This window comes from Peromyscus maniculatus, chromosome 9 (assembly GCF_049852395.1).
Source record: "Peromyscus maniculatus bairdii isolate BWxNUB_F1_BW_parent chromosome 9, HU_Pman_BW_mat_3.1, whole genome shotgun sequence".
Taxonomy (NCBI): Eukaryota; Metazoa; Chordata; class Mammalia; order Rodentia; family Cricetidae; genus Peromyscus; species Peromyscus maniculatus.
Genome location: NC_134860.1, coordinates 116,459,049 through 116,484,089, shown reverse-complemented (window position 1 = coordinate 116,484,089; position 25,041 = coordinate 116,459,049). Strand labels below are relative to the sequence as shown.

At 38.6% G+C, this 25,041-nt stretch overlaps 1 protein-coding gene across 3 annotated transcripts in view; it reads left to right on the top strand.

Moving 5' to 3' along the window:
• Uggt2 (UDP-glucose glycoprotein glucosyltransferase 2) overlaps positions 1-25,041 on the top strand; it is a 126,960-nt gene that overhangs the window by 28,837 nt on the left and 73,082 nt on the right. For all 3 annotated transcript variants that reach the window (XR_013042611.1, XM_076545563.1, XM_076545564.1), the window contains 10 exons: positions 2,788-2,938; positions 6,769-6,888; positions 8,206-8,291; positions 8,709-8,844; positions 11,465-11,596; positions 14,255-14,419; positions 14,887-15,010; positions 15,093-15,191; positions 21,564-21,655; positions 24,550-24,756. Coding sequence is in view for 2 of the 3 variants with exons in the window: in XM_076545563.1 (XP_076401678.1) it covers positions 2,788-2,938; positions 6,769-6,888; positions 8,206-8,291; positions 8,709-8,844; positions 11,465-11,596; positions 14,255-14,419; positions 14,887-15,010; positions 15,093-15,191; positions 21,564-21,655; positions 24,550-24,756 (1,312 nt within the window). In the remaining variant the exon portion in view is untranslated. The remainder of the gene's footprint in view (positions 1-2,787; positions 2,939-6,768; positions 6,889-8,205; positions 8,292-8,708; positions 8,845-11,464; positions 11,597-14,254; positions 14,420-14,886; positions 15,011-15,092; positions 15,192-21,563; positions 21,656-24,549; positions 24,757-25,041) is intronic.

Sequence of the window (25,041 nt, the reverse complement as noted above, 5' to 3'; positions counted from 1 at the left end):
TCTTTCCCTATAATTAGTGATCTACAGGAAGTTGTAGCACGAATCTTAAATGGTCTTACTTATTAATAAAAACAAACCTGGAGCCAGGTATTGGGGTGAACACTGGAAGATCAGAGAAGCAGAACAAGCCACAGCCACCTCACCTTGCCAATTCCTCAGCTGATCCTGTTTCCTTAGACTGGAAGCCTCTGTGTCCTCATCCAGAATGAATCTCAGCTGAACTGCTGCTAAAAAGCTAAAAGCTTAACCAGCTCCATTTCCTGGTCCTCATGCCTTATATACCTTTCTGCCATCACTTCCTGGGATTAAAGGCGTGAGTCATCAGCCTGGCTGTTTCCAGTGTGGCCTTGAACTCACAGAGATCCAGATGGATCTCTGCCTTTGAAATGCTAGAACTAAAGGTGTGTGTGCTACCACTTTCTAGCCTCTGTATCTAGTGGCTGTTCTGTTCCCTGACCCCAGGTAAGTTTATTAGGGTGCACAATATTTTGGGGAACACAATACCACCACAGGAAGCACATCATAGTTCTGTTTCTCAGTGATGTGATTACAGGTTGTAGCTGCCATGATTCACTTAAAGGCAATGCAGAAAATGTGTGGAGAATTAGAAACTTTTAAGGTCAACACAAAGAGGTTGTAAGAAAACACAGGATGCACAATAAAATCAGTGTGAAGACAAACAGGAAAAGGGAGACAGAGAGGATATAGAGAAGGAAAATGCCCTATTACAGAGACATAGGAAGGGAGGATTTTTCTGTCAGCTTCATAATTGCCTAGTGGAGTGGAGAATGAGGAACTAATATGGCCCAATAGTTTTTGCTTGTCTTTCTTTGTTCATTTTTGTAGAACTTGTTCTTTTTTAAATGTATTTTAAGTGAGAAAGAATTGTATCATTTCCCCTTCTCTCTTCCCTCCCTCCAGTGTCTCCCAAGTATCTCCCCTCCAACGACTCTCGTAACCCCTCCTCGAGTCATAGACTCCTTTTCTTTTACCATTATTGTTTTGAATATTTATACATGTTTATGTGTGCACAAATATATAAATACAACCTGCTCAGTTTGCTTTGGTTGTTTGTGTGTATATGATTTCAGGACTGATCAACCTGCACTGGATAACTGATATTGGAGAGAAGCTATTTAACCTTCTCTGAGCTGTAATTAGTTTCCCATAGGTGGAACCCTGTAAAATTTTACCCCTTACACCTTAAAATATCCATTGGTATCCCACTGTTCTGGTCTTGTTTGTACAGACATTTCTGGGAGAGACTGTTTCACAGTAGACTTTCCTATATTCTGGCTCTTCAAGTCGTTCTGCCTCACTTTCAAGATGTCTCATGATCCACAGAGGCAGGAGTTGTGATGTAGATGTGTCCTTTGGGATCTACAGTCCATTGATCTCTGCATTGTGTCCAGTGTGGTTTTCTGTGATGTTCTCCATTCGTTCTTTGATGAGTGACTCATGGGTGTTGCAGATGGGTAGGACTGTAATTTCTTCCCTCCAGTGGCAGCTTGCACAGTATTCTGTGGCACCATGGTGGCTAAGACCACAGCGAAGAGGCTCTCAGGTCGGACTCAGCTTGAGTCTTCTGGGTTGTGTGTCCCAAGTGGGTGTGGTGTCTTCAGCAGTAGGATCCACCCTCAGCCTCTGAGGGGCAACCAAGGCTACCTCAGTAAGCTATATTGTTTTGACAGTCACTCAGGTATCCTGACCAACCATCTGAAAGGTTTCTCTCATGCTAGGTACTGGAGTTTTTGTTAGTCTATAGCTTTTGAGGAGGTTTACATATCTTAATGGTTATTTGATTTGATTTTGTTCAGCTCTACAAATACGATCTACCTATAAGCATTAAATCTCTGGAGTCACAAACCATCAAAGCGCTGCACTTTGTGGTCTTAAAGTAATAACATGCTGTAATTAGTTTCTTAGCACTAGTTACTCACTAGACTTTACAGATGCAACTTGTTTTATTAGCATGTTTATCAACCACTGAACCTTCAGTGTGTGATAGCACTTAGAGCTTGGAACTCAAATATTTGTGGAACTTAATTTTAACATTGAATGAGTTATAAAGTGTTGAAATTGAATTTAAAATATTCAAATTATTGAATAAAATTTAACTATTAATGTTGACCTGTCTTCCATACTCATGTATACACATGTGCATCTATACACATGAACATGTACATACACAGGTAAAAAAAATTGTCAAACTTGATTTCCTAAAAGTTTTGACAAAGCAGAATTGTGGTGGTAATCTAATTATACTGAAATGTGATTTTGATTGTATGTTAATAAATAAAGTTGCCCGGGGGTCAGAGCTATTAGAGCCATAGCAAGAGTGTGGCGGTGGTGGCACACGCCTTTAATCCCAGAAAGCCAGCCTTTAATCCCAGGGAGTGGTGGTAGAAAGCAAAAAGATATATAAGGCGTGAGGGCCAGAAACTAGAAGCATTTGGCTGGTTAAGCTTTCAGGCTTTGGAGCAACACAGTTCAGCTGAGAGCTATTGGGATGAGGACACAGAAGCTTCCAGTCTGAGGAAACAGGACCAGCTGAGGAACTGGTGAGGTGAGATAGCTGTGGCTTGTTCTGTCTCTTTAAATAGACTAACAGACAGGAAATAGAGTCCTGATTCGGGAAGCTGGGACACCGCAGGCGGAAGGGTGAGATTTCAGCTCTGAGCTCTGACCTCTCAGCTTTCTCTTTTGCATTGTTTCTGTGTTTCTTATTTAATAAAATGGTTGGTTACATCTATACAGAATAAAATTATTTCTTTTTTGTACATGAAGTATTTTAGATATGCTGAAATCAGAAGGAAAACTTATGAGTGGCCTTAAAAATCTTGGGCTCAGTGAAGAAGATATGAGCAAATTTTTAAAATTGAATTCTCCTGTTTGGAACTATGACTATGTTTTAGATATTCGGCATTCTTCAATAGTGGTAAGTGCTTATGTTGTTCCTTGTCCCAAAACCTTTGAAATTTTCAAGCAGTTTAAGCATTGACATTTTTAGCATGAAACCATGTATTTGTAGTCTTTAGAGTATGTGTAAGTATGAGTCAGTGCTCGGAAGAGAAAGCAAACACATGGGCCCGTTACTCTGTACTAAGTAGCTTCACTTAGAATCATTACTCTCATTAAGAATCCCTTCCAGTAGCAGTAATAAAGCACCAAATAATTAAGATCTGGGCGATGAAAGAATGTTACCTAGACATGGTAAGAATTGCACCTTGCAGTGGCCTCCTAACTTGACATCTGTGGGGCTGCAGCCTGGTGCTTATGAAATCTGGTTGTACCTTCTTTGTTGAAGCCACAGGTAGTTCATTCTTTAAAGACTCTGTGGTCTCTCTCCAGCAGACGGTCAGTACCCTTCAGTTCCCAGAAGAGGTCTTTTCGATGATCTCCTATCCCACGCTTTTGCTGTTCTTCAGTTAACTCCTACTCTCTTTGACAAGTTTAGCCAAAACAACCCTTGCTGAGAGGTTTCCTGAACAATCTAGAGTTCATGGTTTTTAAGTAAACCTGCCTCAGCATAAGTTGTTTGGTAGGAGTCAGAAGACCCAGAAGTTGGGGCAGTCAGTCTCACAGCACTAAGTATGCTGTGCTGTTGGTTTTTATACATGCCCTGCATCAGGATATGGACTCTCCTTACATTCCTAGCTGGTTCAATGTTTTCATAATGAAGAAGTAATCTTGTTAATGTTCTCTTATCTATTAAGGTTATTATAATTTCCCCTGTAGTGGTATGACACTGGCTCCTGTCTTGTGGTATCTAGCGGTGAGATTTAATTACAGACTTGAGTCTTCTCTTGTTTGTTGTTGTCTTATCAGTCCCAGGAAACCTTATCAAGTTTGTTGTTGACCAACTTTTAGTCCCTTCTCTATGTCTCTGCTGTACTGTCCTTTATCTCTTGACCTTTGTAGAAAGGAGTCCACATTGGTGCCTCCCTCTTGCTTTGAATTATGCTGCGTTGTTTTCCCTGGGTTCTCAGGGTGAAGTTGGATAACTGACTTGACTTCATCACTTTGTAGTGTAGGTCCATAGAGCCACAGATAACCCTCAGGCTTTGCTGCTCCCTGCATTTCCTGTATTCTGTTTCCAAGAGTCTTCTAAATATCCCTGTGATTTTTTTGACTCATTTGTTGTTGGTTAGTTTCTACATATTTGTGATGTTTCTGAAATTTTCTTGCTAATTTTAAATTCAATTCATTGTGAAATTGCATGGTTTATACCATTTCAATTTAAATTTATTGAGACTTGGTTTTTGCATGTGATACCATATATCTATCCTGTAAAATGCCTCATGTGTACTTGAAAAAAATGTATATTCTGGTAACATTGGATAGAAGACTCTTAGTTTGTTTATAGTGTTCTTCAAACCTTACTTCTTTGCTATTCTCTCTATTGTTCTGACTACTATTAAAAGTGAGACAGTTATCTCTTTATCTATATTGTCTGTCAGCTAAAAAGTGAAGAAAGAATAATCTCTTACAAGGAGGAAGTCTCACTGTCTTCACAAACTCTGTGAACACATGGCAAGTTGGAGGAAACACAGCCAGAATTTTTCCATTTTGGTTTTAGCCTCTACTTACTTCTTACAGTTTCCAAGTGAATTAGAAGTGACAAAGCCTTTGCCTGTCTTTCTCGGGTGTGTGAAAATCACAATGCTCATGGTTTTCAGGATCCCAGGGAAAGTCTCAGGACTTCTCAGTGTCTGAGTCATCTTTTCCCGTGGCAGGCTGGGTTTGGGATATTGGGTATTGGGATATTCATTATGTAAGTCAAGCTGGCCTCTTTAATGCCGAGATTACAGGTATGTACCACAATATCCTCCCTAAATGGTTGCATTTGGGCAGGGTGGGGGGTTGTTCATATGTTTTTTTTTTTTATATGAGCTAGAATTTCATTTAAAAAAGCAAAGTTAAAGTTTGGCTGATAACTCAGATGTCAGGGGCTCCCTGTGTCTGTGGAGCCTTGTCCTGGCCTTTGTGAGCATTCTTTTGTCTTACTTTTAGTATCTGGCCCTCACTTGTCTCTAGTTCTTGGCACTATGGTATCTTTTTTCTCTTGAGTTTTTTGGAGGTATATTATAGTCAGATTTTCTTTTGACTGCCAGCTCCCAAATAATGACATGGAGACTTCTTATTAATTATGAAATCTTGGCCTTAGCTTAGGCGTGTTCCCAACTAGCTCTTATAACTTAAATTAACCCATTTATATTAATCTACTTTGTACCACCTGGCTCATTACCTCTCTTCAGTATAGTATGTCCGATTTCTTCTACATCTGGCTGGTTAATCCCCTGCCTCTCAGATTCTTTCAGAGTTCTGTCTCTGCCCAGAAGTCCCATCTTTCCTCTCCTGCCTAGCTATTGGCCATTTATCTCTTTATTAAACCAATCAGAAGATGCTTTAGGAAGGTGAGGTAAAACAGAGATAGATCTTCACACAGTGTGACCAAATATCCTGCAACAGTGTATTAGCTGTTCACATGTGGGCTAGGAGCCAGCAAATGAATTCAGGAGTCTCTGTGACCATGTGTTCATTTCTTCCCTGCAGTTTCTTTCTCTTCTAGACCCACTCCTGCTTCCTCCAAAAAGAAAACAAAGCCATAGCAGTCTGAGAACCTTAACTATAACTTTTCTGACCAGTGTGGCTTCGTGTTTGAGTTCTCCTCCTCTACGTTTGCAAATCTCCTCTGGCACAAAGTGAAGTAAAAGGAGAATTTTCCTTTCATGTCTGCTCTTCTCGAGGATTATAATGATTCCATTTTTTAATATTGCGTGGTACCCCAACTCCATGTCCATACACAGTGTTCTGTGTGGTTTCTTTAGCTTTTCTAGTGCCTTGAGGAGGGATGGTTAATATAAATACTCCATGAAAACACATGATGGGAAGCAGCTGGTTGTTGTAACTACAAGACTGTGGAATGGGGAGATGGAGAGATGGCTCAGTGGTTAAGAGTGCTTTTATAAGGGGCCCAAGTTCAGTTCCCAGTATCCACATCAGGTGGCTTACAACCACTTGTAGCTCGTTTCTCCAGTCCCAGGAGGATCGGCTCTGTTGATGTATCCAACCGTCTTATTAAATAAGAAACACAGAAACAATGTAAAAGAGAAAGCCGAGAGGTCAGAGCTCAGAGCTAAAATCTCACCCTTCCGCCTGCGGTGTCCCAGCTTCCCGAAAGAGACCTATTTCCTGTCTGTTCGTCTATTTATAGTATTTTGTTCTGCCTTCTCATTGGTTGTAAACCCAAACACGTGACTGCCTCGTCACTGTCTGAATGTACAGCCCCCTAGGTCTTAAAGGCATATGTCTCCAATGCTGGTTGTATCCCTGAACACACAGAGATCTATGGGATTAAAGGCGTGTGCCACCACCGCCACACTCTTGCTATGGCTCTAATAGCTCTGACCCCCCGGGCAACTTTATTTATTAACATACAATCAAAATCACATTTCAGTACAATTAGATTACCACAACACTGCTCCTCCAGCCTCAGCAGGCATCTGCACCCACATGCACATACCTCCTCCACAGCCACACGCCAACCAATACACATAACTAAAAATAAAATATTTTTTGTGTTTGAAAGCATACAATTGTTATGTGTGATATATTCTTTATTTAATTGGCTTTTTATTGTCAGAAATACAGAAAAATCTGTGTATGTTTTCACTGGCAATTTAATACAGTAAAAAAATCTAAATTTAAAAGTTATATAACTATTATCTTAATGTAGCTTTAACAGGTTTCTGGATTCTTTTCTAGTGGATTAATGACTTAGAAAATGATGGTTTGTATATTTCTTGGCCTACAAGTTGCTGGGAATTTCTGAAACCAGTGTTACATGGAACAGTTCCATCTATAAGGCGTAATTTTCATAATCTGGTGAGTTTGGTATTTTCCTTGTTATGTCCATGTTTTATAAAGATAACCTTCTGTTTTGATTTTCTTGCAGTTGACTAGTAGGCAAGTGTAAGGAAGAGCTTGCCTGGAGGTGGCCGTCTGAGGGGGTGGCCATCTGAGGGGGTGGCCATCTGAGGGGGTGGCCATCTGAGGGGTGGCCGTCTGAGGGGGTGGCCGTCTGAGGGGTGGCTGTCTGGGGGGGTGGCCGTCTGGGGGGGTGGCCGTCTGAGGGGATGACCATCTGAGGGGGTGGCCGTCTGGGGGGGTGGCCGTCTGGGGAGGGTGACCGTCTGAGGGGTGGCCGTCTGAAGCCAGGGTTTCCACTTAGTTTGCTGATTATTACTCATCTCTCATGTAGTTTTATTATAATGATATTTGTGTGTCATCTCAAAGGAATTTATAACTTTTGTGTTATATTTTAAAGTTTAGTAGTCAGGAAAAACAGATAAATGCAGATTTTTTCATAAATGTTCATTGGCTCATTGCTGTAATTCTAAGTATTCAGACAGCCTCTTGGCATTTTGAAGTATGTAGAGAAACATGTGAGACTGTGCAGTGTTTGTGCGTTTGTTTCTCACATAGGAAGCCTGTGTCTCATTTGCTGTCAGAGTCTTCAGGGAGCAGTCATTTTTATGCTGTCTTTAAATTTTCACAGAAGAGCCAGTGAACACATATGAGATCTTTCACTTTGTAGAAAATATAGACTACAAAATATAGTGGATATCGCTCTGTATAAATAAAATGCTGATTGGCCAGTAGCCAGGCAGGAAGTATAGGTGGGACAAGCAGAGAAGAGAATTCTGAGAACAGGAAGGCTGAGTCAGGAGATGCTGCCAGACGCTGCCATGCGTACCAACATGTAAGATACTGGTAAGCCATGAGCCATGTGGCAAGGTATAGATTTATAGAAATGGGTTAATTTAAGATAATAGAAGAACTAGATAGCTAGAAGCCTAAGCCACTAGGCCAAACAGTTTAAATAATATAAGAGTCTCTGTGTTTATTTTATAAGTGGGCTGCGGGACTGCCGGGCTTGGTGGGAGCTAGAGAAAAGCTCTCCAGCTACAATTGTGGATCCATAAAGAATATGTTGAATCTTTCTAAGATTTCATGTATAATTATATTTAATATGTAATCATAATAAATCTTCATAAATTATGAAATTTTTGTCTATTTGAGGTAGAAATTTTTGAAATCATATATCTTGAATTTTATGCTTTAAATTGCAGAAATTAGACTACATTTAAATTTCATGAAAATTCTAAAGTCCTAGAATAATGATTATGTTTGTTCTTCTAGGTTCTGTTTATTGACCCTGCTCAAGAATACACCCTGGACTTCATAAGATTGGCAGAATTTTTTTATTATAATGAAATTCCTCTTAGGTGATTGTAAATTGATATTATTAAAGTAAACCTAGTGTTGCTTACAATGTGTACAGAGACGTTGGATGTGGCACTGAAATCAGTCTCACACTGGGAACGTAGCTTGGGGTGTGAAGTATCCTACGCCTTCATCAGAGCTGCACAGTATTCATCTTATATATCTGTTGGCTTTCTGAGGGAATAATGTGGTCCCTGGAAATTGATTAGAGCCACTAGAGTGTTTGACATTCTGCGGGACTGTACTAGCTGTGAGGATTTGGGTGAATAGGCATTATAATCAAACTTTTCAAGTAATAGTCCCTTTTCTATATCTCATATAGTTCCTCCATGTAGATGTCATAGTATAATATTTAAAGTAGTAATTTATTGTTATTCAAGAGATAGTTGTAGCATTTCTTATTCATTCTCTTTCCCTAGAATTGGTTTTGTGTTCATTCTTAATGTTGATAATGAAGTTGATGGAACAACAGACGCTGGAGTTGCTCTTTGGCGAGCTTTCAATTATATTGAAGAAAAATATGATGTATCAGAAGCATTTATCTCCATGACGCATGTGAGTTTATGTACTACATATAGTTTTTCTGAATAAATAATTTTCTTGTATCATTATATTTATTATTATATCATTTTAAATATTTGAAAATGTTTCTGGAAGTTAGTACAGATAAATTTGATTCCCCAACAGTGAAATATATGCCATTGTCACAATTTTATAAGCAGGCAACTGCGTCTCTATCAGAGTATATCAATTTACTTAGGTTAATCTAACCTTGTAAGAAATTTAAATTGTATATGTCTGAACTAGAGAAAACATTAACAGATAATGATTTTTTGAGGACTTCTGAGCCATGCTTTGAATAAAGTCATTAGTGCAGTGATTAAAGATACTCTCAGGCAGTGGTTCTCAACCTTCCTAATGCTGCAGCTCTTTAATACAGTTCCTCATGTTGTCCCAGCAATACAATTATTTTGTTGCTACTCCATAACTGGAACTTTGCTACTGTTATAAATCATAATGTGAATGCCTGATATGCAGGATATGTGACACAGACTGCAAACCAATGCTCTAAATGATCACATATGTAATAAATGCTTCCTAAACAGTTTCAAAGGACGAGATCACTGAGTGACAGCAAGCTGAAGGAAGATAATACCAAGTCTGCAAAGATACTATAAAGAAGAGTTAGAAATTGCTAAGACCCCAACTAAGGGGAAATAACAAATGAGAGTATCTTGTGAATAGGGTTTTAAATCACTTAGTACAGTCTGTAGAGTGGCTCACATATTTAGCCTTGCTTTTATGCTGCTTTGTACTAAAATAGTTTTTGTCTAAGAGTTTGGAGTAGCATGCTGATAATCATGGAAGATAATTAAAATGCATGTGATGGTTAAATATCCCATTGGGGGGCAGCTTTCTCTGAAAGATAATGCTATGTATGTGTGTCAGTAATACATCTATCTTAATTTTACTAACTTACTGGTTGCTATAAGGGTTTATAAGAGACTTGGTCAAATTTACTTAGACATTTGATTAATATCCATCTATATTGTTCTAAAATGATTCATATTATATTAAAAACTGAAACAAGATTTATTCTGAGTATGGAAATATATTGTAAAGAAAATCCACAAATTCCTAAGAACCTTATTTTAAAAATCCATGTCATTAAAACATCACTGAGAAAGTAATGACCTTACCAATACTCAGCCTATTATATGATAATGTCACATTAGAAATTAATGTGTCTGTCATAGTTTGTGCCCATCACTTGCATTTGAATTGTCTATAATAATGCATATATTCAGAATAATGCTATAATTTCTTAGAAAACCACATTACACTTAAAACCAAGGGCTTCATGCTTAGAACTGCATTTGAATCATAAAACAGGATCAGTAACATCTTTTTAAATTATACTATATTTTTATTATTTAAACTGATTTTTAATTTAACTATATTTTGATCATATTCTTCACCTCCCTCAAGATCTTCCCGATCCTTTCCCCATCTCTACCCACCCAACTTTTAAGTTCTTTCTCCAAAACTCAACAATAATACCTTACTAAAGGAAGATGTGAGAGCTGGGGAGATGGCTAAGGGGGGAAGTGGTCACTGCATGCAGATGAGGACCTGACACCCACAAAGAAACTATGCTTGTCAGTGCCCAACTGAACCCCATTGCTTGTACTGCGACAAGAAGATCTCAGAGTCTCGCTGACCTGCCAGCCTAGCCAAGAGTGAGCTCCAGGTTCAGTGTGGAGAACAAAGGAAGATACTCTAAGTTTGTCTCTGGCCTCCACATCTATACACACCAACACGCTGACCCACACAAATGCATGCACATACATGTATATACCACACACCACTTTTAAAAAGGAGAGATGAGAAGAAATGAGAGGTATGCAGGTGTTCTTAGAACATTTGAGAAGAGGAAAGTAAGGTATTTACTGAAGAGAGACCATCTAGTAGTGAGGTATTTACTGAAGAGAGACCATCTAGTCATAAGGTATTTACTGAAGAGAGAATATCTAGTCATAAGGTATTTACTGAAGAGAGACCATCTAGTCATAAGGTATTTACTGAAGAGAGACCATCTATTCATAAGGTATTTACTGAAGAGAGATTATCTAGTTGTTAGGTATTTACTGAAGACCAATCAGAAGTGAAAATGAAGCAGTTCTGAAATATCACTTAAAATATTTTGCAAATGCATTTTAATAAAGTTATTACAATTAGTGTAATTTGATTGAAATACAATATAAGTTATCATTTTGAAAGTTATATAATATTTTAAATATTTACTAAAAGATAATATATGATGTAAGTGATCTGTTTACCTGGATATAATGTACATATTTAGTACCTTTAGAATTAAGCCACAGGACAGGCGATTGTAGCTTGGTAGATAGAGTACTTGCCTGCTGTACATGAAGCCCTGAGTTTAACCCCAGCACTGCAAAATTCAGATGTTTTACATGCCTGTGTCCCAGCACTAGGAAAGGCAGATGACATTAGTTCCAGGTTGTCCTTGGCTATATGGTGAACTTGAGGCCAACCTGGGGGTATCTGTGTTTACAAAACATGAAAAACATGTTTTTATTTTGCAAATACAATTATATTCTTAGAGAAAAAACTAATTGTTGCAAAAAGAAATATATCTCTGTTTCCACAGATGTACGAAGAAGTGAAGGGTCATCGTGTACTCACTGTGGATAACGTGAAGAACATTCTTCAAAATAAATCCCCTTATGCTGACATTTTGGATATTTTGGGACCCCATTCCAAATATGACAGAAGAAGAACGGTAAGATTGGACATTGTATAAAGGGAGGTGCCAGGCACAGAGTGACACCACAGAATCTTCTGCCGTGTGGATCTGAGCTACAGGGCTCATAGCTGCAGAGTACAGAGGTGGTCACCAGCGAGTCCTGGGAGGCAGGAAGACATGGGAGGACATCAGTGAAGAATACTACACTTCAGTTAGACCAGAAGAGTAAGATTGGGAGATCTGTTAAAACAGTGCATGCCGCAAGAGAGCATCAGATCCCGTTATAGATGGCTGTGAGCTGTCATGTGGTTCCTGGGAATTAACTCAGGACTTCTGGAAGAGCAGCTTGTACTCTAAATTAGCTGAGCCATCGCACCATCCCCAATTTCAGCTTTTCATATCCAGCATTTGAGATGCCTGTGAACCTCCCAGTATATGAAATGATACATTGAAAATATATGGCTATAGGTCAAAAGAGACATATTTGGTCACTTGTTTATATTTGGTCATTAACATTTTGGAATACATAAGTTGCTTAGTTAGAAGTTGTAGATTGGAGGGGAAAGGCAGGCCTGTACTTCCAGCGGGGATGTCCTCTTAAAGTGAATGCACATGCATGAGGGCGGGGAGATGGCTGGGGTGGTAAAGTGTCTGGTCTGCAAGTGCGAGGACCTGAGTTCAGATCCCTGATCCCACATTGAGGAATAAAAAGCTGACAATGGCGGCACATGCCTGGGGAGCAGCATGACAGGCAGGTCCCTGGGGCGCATTGGCTAACCAGTCCAGCCAGACTGGTAAGCACCAGGTTCAGTGAGAGACCTTCTCTCTATTTTGTTTTAAAACAGGTAGAAAGCAATTGAGAGAAGATACCCAGCATTAACTTTTGATCTCCATACCCATGCACCTGTGCTCATACATGCACCCATAACACAAGCACTCACATGTGGGCACACACATACACACAAACACAGACACTAATAAGAGGAAGGGGCAGTGAAGCAGGCATTTATCTGCCCAGAGGATTTCCCATAAACATGACGTCAGAAGCATCCTTGTCACCCCGCCTGTTTTCCTCCTTCATGCCCTGCAGAGTAGATAGTTTCACTGCTGTTGTAGACACCTCTGCTGCAGGTGTGGTAGACATCCTGAGCTTTTGTTTTCCTTTGCGTCCTCCCAAGCAGTCATCAAGTTGTGCAGGTCTGCCTGTTAAATATCCCTGACAACTGTCCTTGCCCACTGCCACACCGTTGTGGTTTTCATGTGGTTTCCCATACAACTGCAGTGGATTCCAGCTCATTGTTTCCAGTGTTGCTGTTGAGCTCTCTTTAAAATAAGTAATATGGCCATACATTTGTCATCGAACCTTCATTCAGATAATGTTGCTCATGTCATTGGTACCTGTGGGAACTTTAGTCACACTGTAAGTTCATTTAAGGGATGATATTCTTATGCATTCATCAGCATTTAATATAGCAGATACCCAGTAAACGCAGACATAGTACAGTAATGTATTATGAAGAGCTCAGACTCCTGGTCAGACACATCTGGGTACAGTTGAAGTTCTAAAATATGATAGCCATTTGACATTGAAAATAACTTACTCTGCATCTGTCCCATCACATGCAAAGTGATAGAATAATGCTAGGTGTTGGATATCCCTACTCTGAATTTCCAAATACTTTGGAATCCAAAAACATTTGATCATGATTCAGCATTTGGATCTTGAATAAAAAGTACTGATAGAGTCTGAAAATATTCAAGAGTAAACACTTGTGATTCTGTATCAGAAAAGGAACACTTTATGCTTGTTTCTTAGACTTCGTGTGAGAATGTTGGTTCCAACAATAATCCTGACACTTGGTGTCGAATGTTGTATGAATGACTTATTCACCAAGGATCTCTGTGACTCTCTGATCACAGAGCAGACAGTACCATATATATCATATTATAGTTATTGCCATTACCTAAATGCCATGTTCTCACTTCCCTTCTAGTTCTTGCTCTGCTGTCCCTTCACTTGGACTGTCTTTCTCCATTTTGTCTTCCTGGAACATTTTTATTCATCTTTTAAGGCTTTCAGTGTCATTTTCTGACAGGAGCCTTTACTTATCCTTTCCTCTTCATGCTCAAACTTGTTAAATGATCTTTTGTGGACCCCCTTGGAACCTTGCTTTAATTTGTAAGTATTCGGTAAACTTCTTGAGGAACAACATTCAGTTATAGTTTCAGTATCGGTAATGTAATTCTCATGGACTGAATCAAGATGTGTTTATCAAATAAATGAATAATAAAATAGTTTGTACTATAGATAAATGTTTTGGTTTTAAGTAAATGTCATATGTAACAACAAGGATCAGCAAGACCATCACTGCTTTATATTTTGTAAATAACTTTTGGGACAGCCAAAAAAATGTTCTCATGAATTGTCTGTGAGTCTCCTGCTTACAACAGAGTTCATTGTAGCAGAGATAAAATGTTGACAAAGCCCAAATTATTCACAAGCTGACCCTTGACAGAAAACACTTTATTATTCTTGCTCTATGTGGGTAGAGAGTTTCCTTTTGCATGCACAGGTATAAATAACAAAATGGACAGTTTTTCCTATGACATAAAAATATAGCACTGTTTCTGTTTCTCTCATTTATTTTTCAAATAACCATATTTTATTTTTCACTTGGTATTTTTAATAAATAGGCAGGAACAAGCTTTTATAAGATGACTGGCCTAGGTCCTTTGCCTCAAGCTCTTTATAATGGTGAACCCTTTGACCTCAAAGAGGTGAGCACTGAAGAGCTGAAAGGGGCTGTTCTGGGAAAAATGATGGATGCGTTTGTGTATCTGCAGAGAGATGTTTTCATGGTAGGTACCCAGTCACAAAACATGACACAAATGATATTTACAATTATACTGAACATTTTTAAAGATTTATTTTATATGTATTGGTGTTTTTTTCTGAATATGTATCTGTATGAGGGTGCTAGATCCTCTGGAACTGGAGTTACAGACAGTTGTGAGCTGCCATGTGGGTGCTGGGAATGGAACCCAGGTCCTCTGGAAGAGCAGCCAGTTCTCTTAACTACTGAGTCATCTCTCCAGCCCTCATACTGAAAATTTTAATAAGTTGTATAAAAGTTTTCATCCTGATCATTTAATAATTAAAAATTAAATTTATCAGATATTATAATTTTATAAGAAAGCTTATTATATTAACCCTAAATTATATGCTCATAAAATTTATTTTAAATTAGGTATATTTACATGAATTACATAACAACATTGTACATATAAATTGTCCATATTAATAAAGTGATACTTTTCTATTTTAGGGCACATTAAATGATGAAATCAATGCAATTGATTTCCTGATGGATAAGAATAATGTTGTACCCCGTTTAAATTCTTTGATTTTGCACACTGAACCACAGTACCTTAATTTATTATCTTCATCAGGTAAATAACCATTCTTATACTGTCCTACAAATGCATGTTGTGAATGTTTCAGTAATTTGTTATAAAACCCTTGTTGTTTCAGTAACTGCTGACATTGAAGATTTCTCTACTTTCTCTTTCTTGGACTCACAAGATAAGAGTGCTGTGATAGCAGAAAGCATGCAGTATTTAACCCAAGAAGGTAATGAGCATTGTTCTGCAGTTTATTCCTAACGTAATGAAAACATAACTTTAGAAAGGCACTTGCATGACAAATGTTATTATATTTCTTTTTTTGACTAGGGGCTTGGATTTCAATTTGTCAGTTTATAATTTGTTACAATTGAATGGTTATTAGAATTGGGGAAATGTCCCTCTTACCCTCATTAGTCATATATGTAGCAGGGGTTCATTTGTGGCCTTTTGCTTTTTTTAAAACAAGTATGTTACCCTATCTTTACCATTTAAAGAAAGTAATACAACCTATTCAAAGCTATTTTAATGAACCCATGAATAAAAATGCAATTTCTATATTAGAATAGATAATAGTGTTTCTACTTTATAATTTAGTGTTTCTACTTTATAATTCAACAAAATCTGGATGTCTTGATAAAGTTGGGGATCACAATTGGAAAAGGAGAGACCCAAGACAGTAGCACATTTAGACGTAAGGCTCAAGGTTAGAGAGAGAGGTCTGCAGCCAGCCTCAGCTGAAAGTTCAAATAGGTGAATAGAATGTGCTCAGCTTAGGTGTGCATTGTCTGCTCTGCTTTGAGGTTTCTCTGTTTTGTGATGTTTCCTCTTTTTATTTTAATTGAAATGGATTTTTTCATACAATGTATTCTGAGCATGATCCCCTCTTCCAACCCTCCCAGGTCTTCCCCACCCACCCACAGCCTCATTCCTTCTTCATCTTCCTCATTACAAAACAAACAGGCAGTTTTCGAAAGATGAAAAAAAGGAAAAGAATATAAAATAAAAACAGACAAACCTGAACAGCACAAAAAGCACAAGAAACACATAGAGATTCAGAGACACACATTACATATTGGCATGCACAGGAATCCCCTAAAAACACAAAATCTGAAACTGTAATATATAGGCAAAAGACCTATAGGATAAGGGGAGAAAGGAAGAAAAATGCCCAAAGCATTATGAGGCAAAAAAAAAAAAAAAAAAAAATACCTCCAAAACTACCATTGAATTCATTTTGTGTTGGCCATCTATTGCTGGACATGGGGCCTGGCCTTGAAAGTGGTATATATACTCCATGAGACTCCATTAGAAGAAGCTAACTTTTCTATGTGAGTGGTTATCAGTTAGAAATAGCTCATGAGTTTGGGATTCAGGCTTGTATGTCTGCTTCCACTCTCAGCTCTAAGACACTACGAGGACCCCTATGCAGGCCCAGTGCTGACTCAGTCTCTGTGAGTTCATATGTGCATCGGATCTGCTGTCTTTAAAAGGCCTCATTTCCCTGGAGTTCCTCATCCCTTCTGGCTTTTGTAGTCTTTCCAGCTCCTCTTCTGTAGGGTCCCCTGAGCCCAGAGGGGAGGGATTTGATGGAGACATCCCATTAATATGGAGTATTCCAAGGTCTCTCACTCTGCCTAATGTCTGGCTCTGGGTCTCTGTATTTCTTCCCATCATATTGCAGGAGGAAGTTTCTCCGATGATGACTGAACAAAACACTGATCTATGAGTATAGAAGAATGTCATTTGGAGTCATTTTGTTGCTACATTTCTTGAGCAGAACATTAATATTTGGTTTTTTCCCCTAAATCACTGACCCATCTATTCTCAGATTCTTGGCCACCTGAACAGTGTTGAGGAAGGGTCTCAGCTCATGGAGTGGGACTTAAATCCAATTATGTATTGGGTGGTTATCCCCACAAGTTTTGTGCCATGATTTTACTAGTGCATCTTGTATACAACTCATCATTGTAGATCACTGGGTTTGTAACTGAGTTGGTGTGGACATCTCTCCTTTGGTCGTGTGCAGGATACCTTCTAGTACCCTGTGTACTCATCAGTATAGGCAAAGACTCTAGGTAGGCACCAGCTTGACCTCTTCATGTTCACTGAGCTGTCTTTAGCAATAGAGTTTGTGAAGAGCAACCAATACCCAGGATGGTTTGGGGATTCCCATGGAACCCCTTTGGCCAGCAACTCCATTAGATATAATCCAGTCCCACAGCGGGAGTCTTCATTTGGTGATGAGAGATGTCTAGCTGGGGTTCTTTCTTTCCCATTATTCAGTGATTTCATTTATGTCACCTTCATATACGTGTGTGTATGTATGTATATACTTCGTGTGTATGTGTGTGTGTACGTGCGTGTGTGCGTGTGTGCGTGCGTGCGTGTGTGTGTGTGTGAAAGCTTCTACTATATTAGGTACCATAGTACCCCTCAAATGGCTCTTAATTTTAGCTGTCTCCAACAGCTGTTGAGCCTCCATGGGACCGGACTAGGCCCTCTGCGTAAGTGAGACAGTTGTGTAGCTTGATCTGCTTAAGGGGCCCCTGGCAGTGGGATCAGGATCTATTCCTGGTGCGTGAGTTGGCTTTTTCGAGCCCACTACTTATGGTGGGACACCTTGCACAGCCTTGATGCAGGGGAAGGGGCTTAGACCTCCCACAACAGAATGGACCAGGCTCTCCTGACTCCCCATGAGAGGCCTTACCTTGTTAGAGGAGGGAATAGGAGATGGACTGGAGGGGAAAGGCTAGGGGCAGGAGGAGGGAAGAGATGGGGATCTGTGGTTGATACATAAAATGAATAAAAAATTTCTTAATAAAAACTTAGCTGTCTTTCCCCATCTTCCCTCCTTTATCTCCCTCTTCCCTCCCCTTCCCTGTTTGATCCTCCCATACTAGTCCCTGCTCCTTCCATCCATAACTGTCTGTTCTATTCACCCTTCTTAGAATGATCCAATTCTCCTTCCAGTCTCTTACCTAACCTCTGTAGTTCTACAGATTGCATCTTGGTTATCATTGATTTAACAGCTAATAGCTACAGAGAAACAAATATATGCCATATTTCTCTTTCCGGTTCCAAGCTGACTCACTCCAGGTGATTTTTTTTCTAGTTCCATCCATTTACCTGCAGATTTCATGATTTTATGTTTTTAATGGCTGGGGTTATATTTCATTGTGTAAATATACCACATTTCCTTTATCCATTCTTCTATTGAGAGACATCTAGGTAGTTTTCACTTTCTAGACATGAATAGAGCAGGAATATCTGGGCAAGTGCCCATGTGATAGCATGAAGCATCTTTTGGGTTATGTCCAAAAGTTGTATTGATGACTGTTGAGGTAGACGGTTTCCCATCTTCCTTAGGAACCACTGCACTGGCTTCCACAGTAGCTACAAGTTTGCACTCGCACTAGGAATGGAGGAGTGGTCTCCGTATTCCACATCCTTGCCAGCATGACTGTTGACATGTTTGATTGAGCTTGGCCAAGCTGGCAGGTGAAAGATGAAATCTCAAAGTAGTTTCGATTTGTATTTCCCGGGTTACTAAAGATGTTGAACATTTCTTCACGTGTTTCCTTGCAATTTGAGTTTTCTCTTTTGAGAATTTTCATTTAGAGTTTAGATCTATCTGTACTGCATTTTTAAACTGGGTTATTTGTTTTCTTGGTAATCTAATTTTTTGAGTTCTTTATATATTTGGAATATGAGCCTTCTCTTAGATGTGTAGGTGGTAAAAATCTATTGCCATTCTGTAGGCTGCCACTTTGTCCATACAGTGGTGTCCTTTGCCTTACAGAAGCTTTTCAGCTTCACGAGGTCCCATTTATTAATTTTTGATCTTACTGCCTATGCTAATGGTGTTCTGTTGAGAAAGTTGTCTCCAGTGTTAATGAATTCAAGGTCATTCCCAACTTTCTCTTCTGTTGGGTTCAGTGTATCTTGTTTTATGTTGAGAGGTCTTTGATCCATTTGGAGTAAGTTGAATTTTGTGCAGGTTGATAAGTATGGATCTACTTGGATTCTTCTACATACAGCCATCAGTTTCACTAGCACCGTTTGTTAAAGATGCTGTCTTTTAACAAGTGTGTGTTTCTGGCTTCTTTGTCAAAACTCTATTGTCCATAGGTATGTGGATTTATATATGATGTTCAATTCTTTTTGTTTGTTTGTTTGGTTGGTTTTGGTTTTTCATGTCAGGATTTCTCTGTGTAAAAACTCTGATTGTCCTAGAACTCACTTTGTAGACCAGGGTGTCCTGGAATTCACAGAGATCCACCTGCCTCTGCCTCACAAATGCTGGGATTAAAGGCGTGTGCCACCGCCTCCTGGATCTGGGTGTTCAATTCTTCTCTATTAATCATTTTCTGTTTTTGAGCCAATACCCCACTCTTTGCTATTACAGCTATTTGTACAGTTTGAGGTTTGGGATGGTGATACCTCCCACAGTTCTTTGGTTATTCAAGATTGCTTTAGCTACCTTGGGTTCTTTTATTTCTTTCTGTTTGAATCTGAAAATTGTCCTTTCAAAATCTGTCAAGAATTGTGTTAGAATTTTGATAGGAGTTGCATTGAATCTGTAGATTGCTTCTGGTAGAATGGCTATATTCACTATATTAATCCTACAAATCAATGAACATAGGAGATCCTTCCATCTTTGATATCTTTTTCAATTTCTTTCTTCAATGTCTTAAAGTTTTCATCAACAAGTCTTTCACTTGCTTGGTTAGTTACCCCCAAGATATTTTATATTATTTGAGTCTATTGTGAATGGTATTGGTTCCCTGATTTCTTTCTCAGTCCATTTGTCATTTATACATAGCAGGGCTACTGGTTTTGTGTATTAACTTTGTATCGAGCTACATTTCTGAAAGTGTTTATCAGTTGTAGAAGTTTCCTGGTGGAACTTTTAGGATCACTTGTGTGTACTATCATATCATCTGCAAATAAATATACTTTGACTTCTCCCCTTACTATTTGTATCCCCTTGGTCTCCTTCAGTTTCCTTGTTGCTCTAGCGAAGATTTCAACTACTATATTGAATAGGTATGGAGAGAGTGGACAACGTTGACTTACTCCTGATTTAGGTGGAAATGTCTTCAGTTTCTCTCCATTTAGGTTGATGTTGGCTATGGGCTTACTCTAAACTACCTTTATTATATTGAGGTATGTCTCTTATATTCCAGATCTCTCCAGGACTTTAATCATGAAGAGGTGTTGGGTTGTGTGTCAAAGCCCTTTTCTGCATCTAATGAAATGATTGTGTGGTTTTTGTCTTTCAATTTGTTTATATTATGGATTATATTTATCAGTTTGGGTATGTTGAACCATCCCTGCATCTCTGGGATGAAGCCTTTAGATGTGTTCTTGGATTTGGTTTGCAAGTATTTTATTGAAAAGCTTTTTATCTGTGTTTATAGATGCAATTGGTCTGTAATTTTCCTTGTTGGGACTTAATGTGATTTGGGTATCATGGTAACTGTAGCTTTATAAAGTGAATTGGGCAGTGTTTCTTCTGTTTCATTTTGTTGAATAATTTGAGAACTATTGGCATTAACTCTTCTTTGAAAGAATTCTGTGTTAAAACCATCTGATTCTAGGCTTTCTTTAGTTGGGAGCCTTTTTTTTGGGTTTTTTTGTTTGTTTGTCTGGTTTGGTTTGGTTTGGTTTTGGTTTTGGGATTCAGGATTTCTCTGTGTAACAGCTTTGGTTGTCCTGGAATCACTTTTGTAGACCAGCCTGGCCTCAAATTCACAAAGATCTGCCTGCCTCTGCCTCCCACATGCTAGGATTAAAGGTGTGCACCACCACCACCTGGCTAGTTGGTAGACTTTTAATGACTGCTTCTATTTCACTGGGTATTATAGGTCTGTTTTAATTGGTTGTCTGATCTTGATTTAACTTTGCTAACTGGTATGTGTTTAAAAATTATCTATTTATGTTAGATTTTTCAATTTGGTGGAGTACAGGATTTTAAAATATGTCCTTATAGTTCTCTAGATTTCCTTGCTGTCTGTTATTATCTCTGAAAGGAAAAGTATTAGCTCAGGGCCCCCAAGGCCAAGGTCTCAGCACAAAGGAGATGTATTTGCCCCAGAAGGACAAGGGGCAGGAATAAAGGACAAAGACAGGAGACAGAAGATGAGGGACAAGAGGAAGGGAACAAGGGAAAGAGTACTGTGGATATTGCTCTATATAAATAAAACACTGATTTGGCCAGTAGCCAGACAGGAAGTATAGGCGGGACAAGGAGAGAGGAGAATTCTGGAAAGTGGAAGGCTGAGGGAGGGAGACTGCCTGCAGCCGCCACCAGGACCAGGAAGCCCTCTGGTGTGGGACAGGGTTTCTCTGTGTAGCTTTGGAGCCTTTCCTGGAACTCACTCTGTAGCCGAGGCTGGGCTCGAACTCACAGAGATCCACCTGCTTCTGCATCCTGAGTGCTGGGATTAAAGGAGTGCACCACCACCGCCCAGCCAAAACACTATTTTTGAATGACTTTAAGATGTTACTTTGTGGGGTTTTCTAAGTAAAAAATTTCTTTTCCTTTTCATTTGATTTTAGAAAAAATAAGTTTCACTTGACAATTTGAAAATTTCAGATCCTGTGATATCTGCAGTCACTCTGTGGATTATTGCTGATTTTGATGTGCCATCTGGGAGAAAACTGCTTTTGAATGCATTAGAGCACATGGTGAGTTGTAGCATGAATCTTAAAGAGTCCTATTAACAAAAACAAACCCGGAGCCAGATACTGGGGTCAACGCTGGAAGATCAGAGAAGCAGAACAAGCCACAGCTACCTCACCTCCCCCAATTCCTCAGCTGATCCTGTTTCCTCAGACTGGAAGCCTCTGAGTCCTCATCCGAATGAATCTCAGCTGAACTGCTGCTCAAAAGCCTAAAAGCTTAACCAGCTCTAGTTCCTGGTCCTCAGGCCTTATATACCTTTCTGCTTCCTGCCATCACTTCCTGGGATTAAAGGCATGTGTCACCATGCCTGGCTGTTTCCAGTGTGGCTTTGAACTCACAGAGATCCAGGCGGATCTCTGCCTCTGGAATGCTAGGATTAAAGGTGTGAGTGCCACCATTTTCTGGCCTCTATGTCTAGTGGCTGTTCTGTTCTCTGACCCCAGATAAGTTTATTAGGGTGCACAATATTTTGGGGAACACAATATAACCACATATATACACTCTTCCATAGAGCACGTGGTGAGTGCCCACTCTTCCCTAGAGATAAAGCACTGAGCAGTGGGAGGGGGGCTAGGAGGTGAGGACCCCTGTAGCCCCTGGAGGTGAGCAGGGACAAGGGGGGTGTGCAGCAGGTGCTCTGCTGCAAGAGCAGAGGGGAAAGATCTGCAGTCCGCCCTTCTGCTTCCCTGGCTGGTGTGGAAAAGATAATTTATTTCAGTTAACAAAAAGTTAAATGTGTGATTTAGGTATGACAAAACAGAAACCTTCTTGTCCAGTATCATCATACCGTGGACAAGCATGGATCTAGAACACATTTTTTTCCCAGAAAACTAAAGGATGCAATAAATCCAAACTTATTTTACAAAGCTATCATTGCCTTAAACCTAATGACCTTAAAGGATGTTATAGAAGATTATAACTGATCCTTATTTATGATCATAAATGCAAAAATGCTCAAACTATAAACACTCAAATATTTAAATTGTCATATTTTGTATATTCTGGACATATAAATTATTAGAATTAATTTTCATGTTTTAATAGGTTGCCATTAGGTCTTTTTATAATTGTAAGAATTATAACAAATATGAAATTAAATTTTAATAATTATACCATTTATACAAGTATCAAAAATATCAAATACTAGAAACCAATGTAACAAAGTTTAATATAAACCTTTTGAGAGAAGAAACAGATGTCCTAAGTAAATGGAAGGATATATTATGGTCATTAATAAAGAGGGTCAATATTGTAAAGATGCCATCTCTCCCATAATTGGTATATAGCCTTATTACAATTCCAATAGGAACATCCATATTTTTTGAAAATGTCACACTAATTTGCTAACATAATCAAAAATTCAAAGGACCAAGAATAAGTAAAATACTCATAAAACAGAGAAATGAATAATAATTAGTTCCTTATTGTCAAGACCTTTTATAATGCCTACATAATTGAAAATAATTTTTTCTTAACTCAAGAATAGGAAAGAGAAAATCAGAAGGAAATAAGTATCCCAGAAACAGGGCATTGTGTATCTTATTAGCACTGGGATAAAGTTAGCCTGTGAGACGGTAAGAATAGTCCTTACCTCTCCATGTTTGACATATTATATCAAATCAAATCCAGATGATAGGTAATAGACTTAAACATAAAAGCAAAACAAGAAATTCCTGTGAAGGTTGTCTTTGTGACTTCAGAACAACAATTTCTAAAATAGGTAATAAAGCCTAGTATCAATCAATTAAAATATTAATAAATTGAACTAGTGTAAATTAAAATTAAATGTCAATTACTTTTTGTCAACTCACAGCATAGAGTCCAAGCCACAGAAAGAACAAACACAGCTGCACTATGTTGTCTCAGTTGCAGCCAAAAAGAACTTCAACTGTAGACATCAAACGTGTACAACCAATAAAAAGAAAAGAAAAGAAAATCTAATTTTTTAAAAAGGCTAAAATTAAAGCAAAGAATTTGGGGAGGGGGAATGCCATTGACATTGAGATGAATGCTTAATATCATTGATGAGGGGGGAAGAAAGTAAAACCCTGGTGCCATATCCTTCCATACTGCACAGATGATTTAAATTTACATGACAATGCAAAGGGTTCATGATCTTTAATATAATAAACACTAATATGTTGCTAGTGCGAGTGGCAACTCATACAGATATGTTGTAAATCATTTGGCTGCTTCAAATATTAAAGTTCTAAAAAAATTAAAAATAAATAAAGATCTGTATATTCTGGTATAGAGCTCCAAACTGGAAGAAGCTCAACTATCCAACCACAGGCTGGATAAAGAGTATATTCATCTCATGAAATTCTGTATACTCCCAAAATAACCACACAGTAACCACACGTGTTGATGAATCTCTCATTGTATTGACTGGTAAAAAAGCGCAGAATGTCACATGCTATATTAACCTACTTACATGAAGTCTGAAGTAGGTGAAATGTTTAGTGTTAGAAATGAAGAGACTTACTGTTATACAAGGCGGGAGTGGTGGCTTTAGAAAAACTGGGAGGAGGTCTGTCTGGGTTACTGGCAGTGCTCGATTTCTTAACCTACATAGCTGTTTATGTAGGAGTCACTGGATTCTACATTTGTAGTTTGTATATTTTATGTGTTCTTTTATGTACTCACAAAGTGACCAAATATCTTATTACCAAAGAATCTTTATACAAAAGTGGATGGAGTTACTAAATGATTGTCTCTCTGGCTATTGGGGTGATAATTACTCATATGGTATAATCATCATAGAAAGTCCAAAAGTAAGAAGAGGTATAAGGTAAGGTCAACAAACTTGATGGTAAAGAAGCCTGTTCAGCTGTAACAGGGTGTCTCAAGTGCTGGTCTTCAATACGTTTAATAAAACTATCAATGTGTTTTGCAGGAAACAAGTGTTCATAGTCGGTTGGGGATCATTTATAATCCTACATCAAAGATAAATGAAGAGAACACAGTCATTTCTAGAGGAATTCTGGCAGCTTTTCTTACACATAAAAACAGCCTTTTGAGAAGATTTCTCAGAAAACTGGCAAAAGAAGAAACTGCTGAAGCAATTTATTCTGGAGATAAAATTAAAACATTCCTTATTATGGTCAGTGAAATGATTGTGTGTGTGCACATGTGCGTGCATGCATGCGAGAATGTGTGTGTTGCATATTTCAAACATAATTTATATACTTAGAGTGCCTTGTTACTGGAAAATATTAATAAGTATAAGAAGTTGGAATAATACATGGCTGTCCATTAGGACATGGTGGGAGTATGCAGGCAGAGAAGAAATGGGGCAAATGGGTGTTTGTGAGCTGAGAGTGCCTACGGATCCTGTCCATAAGACTGCAGCCACTAGCTTGGTATGGCTGTTGTATACTTAAATTTT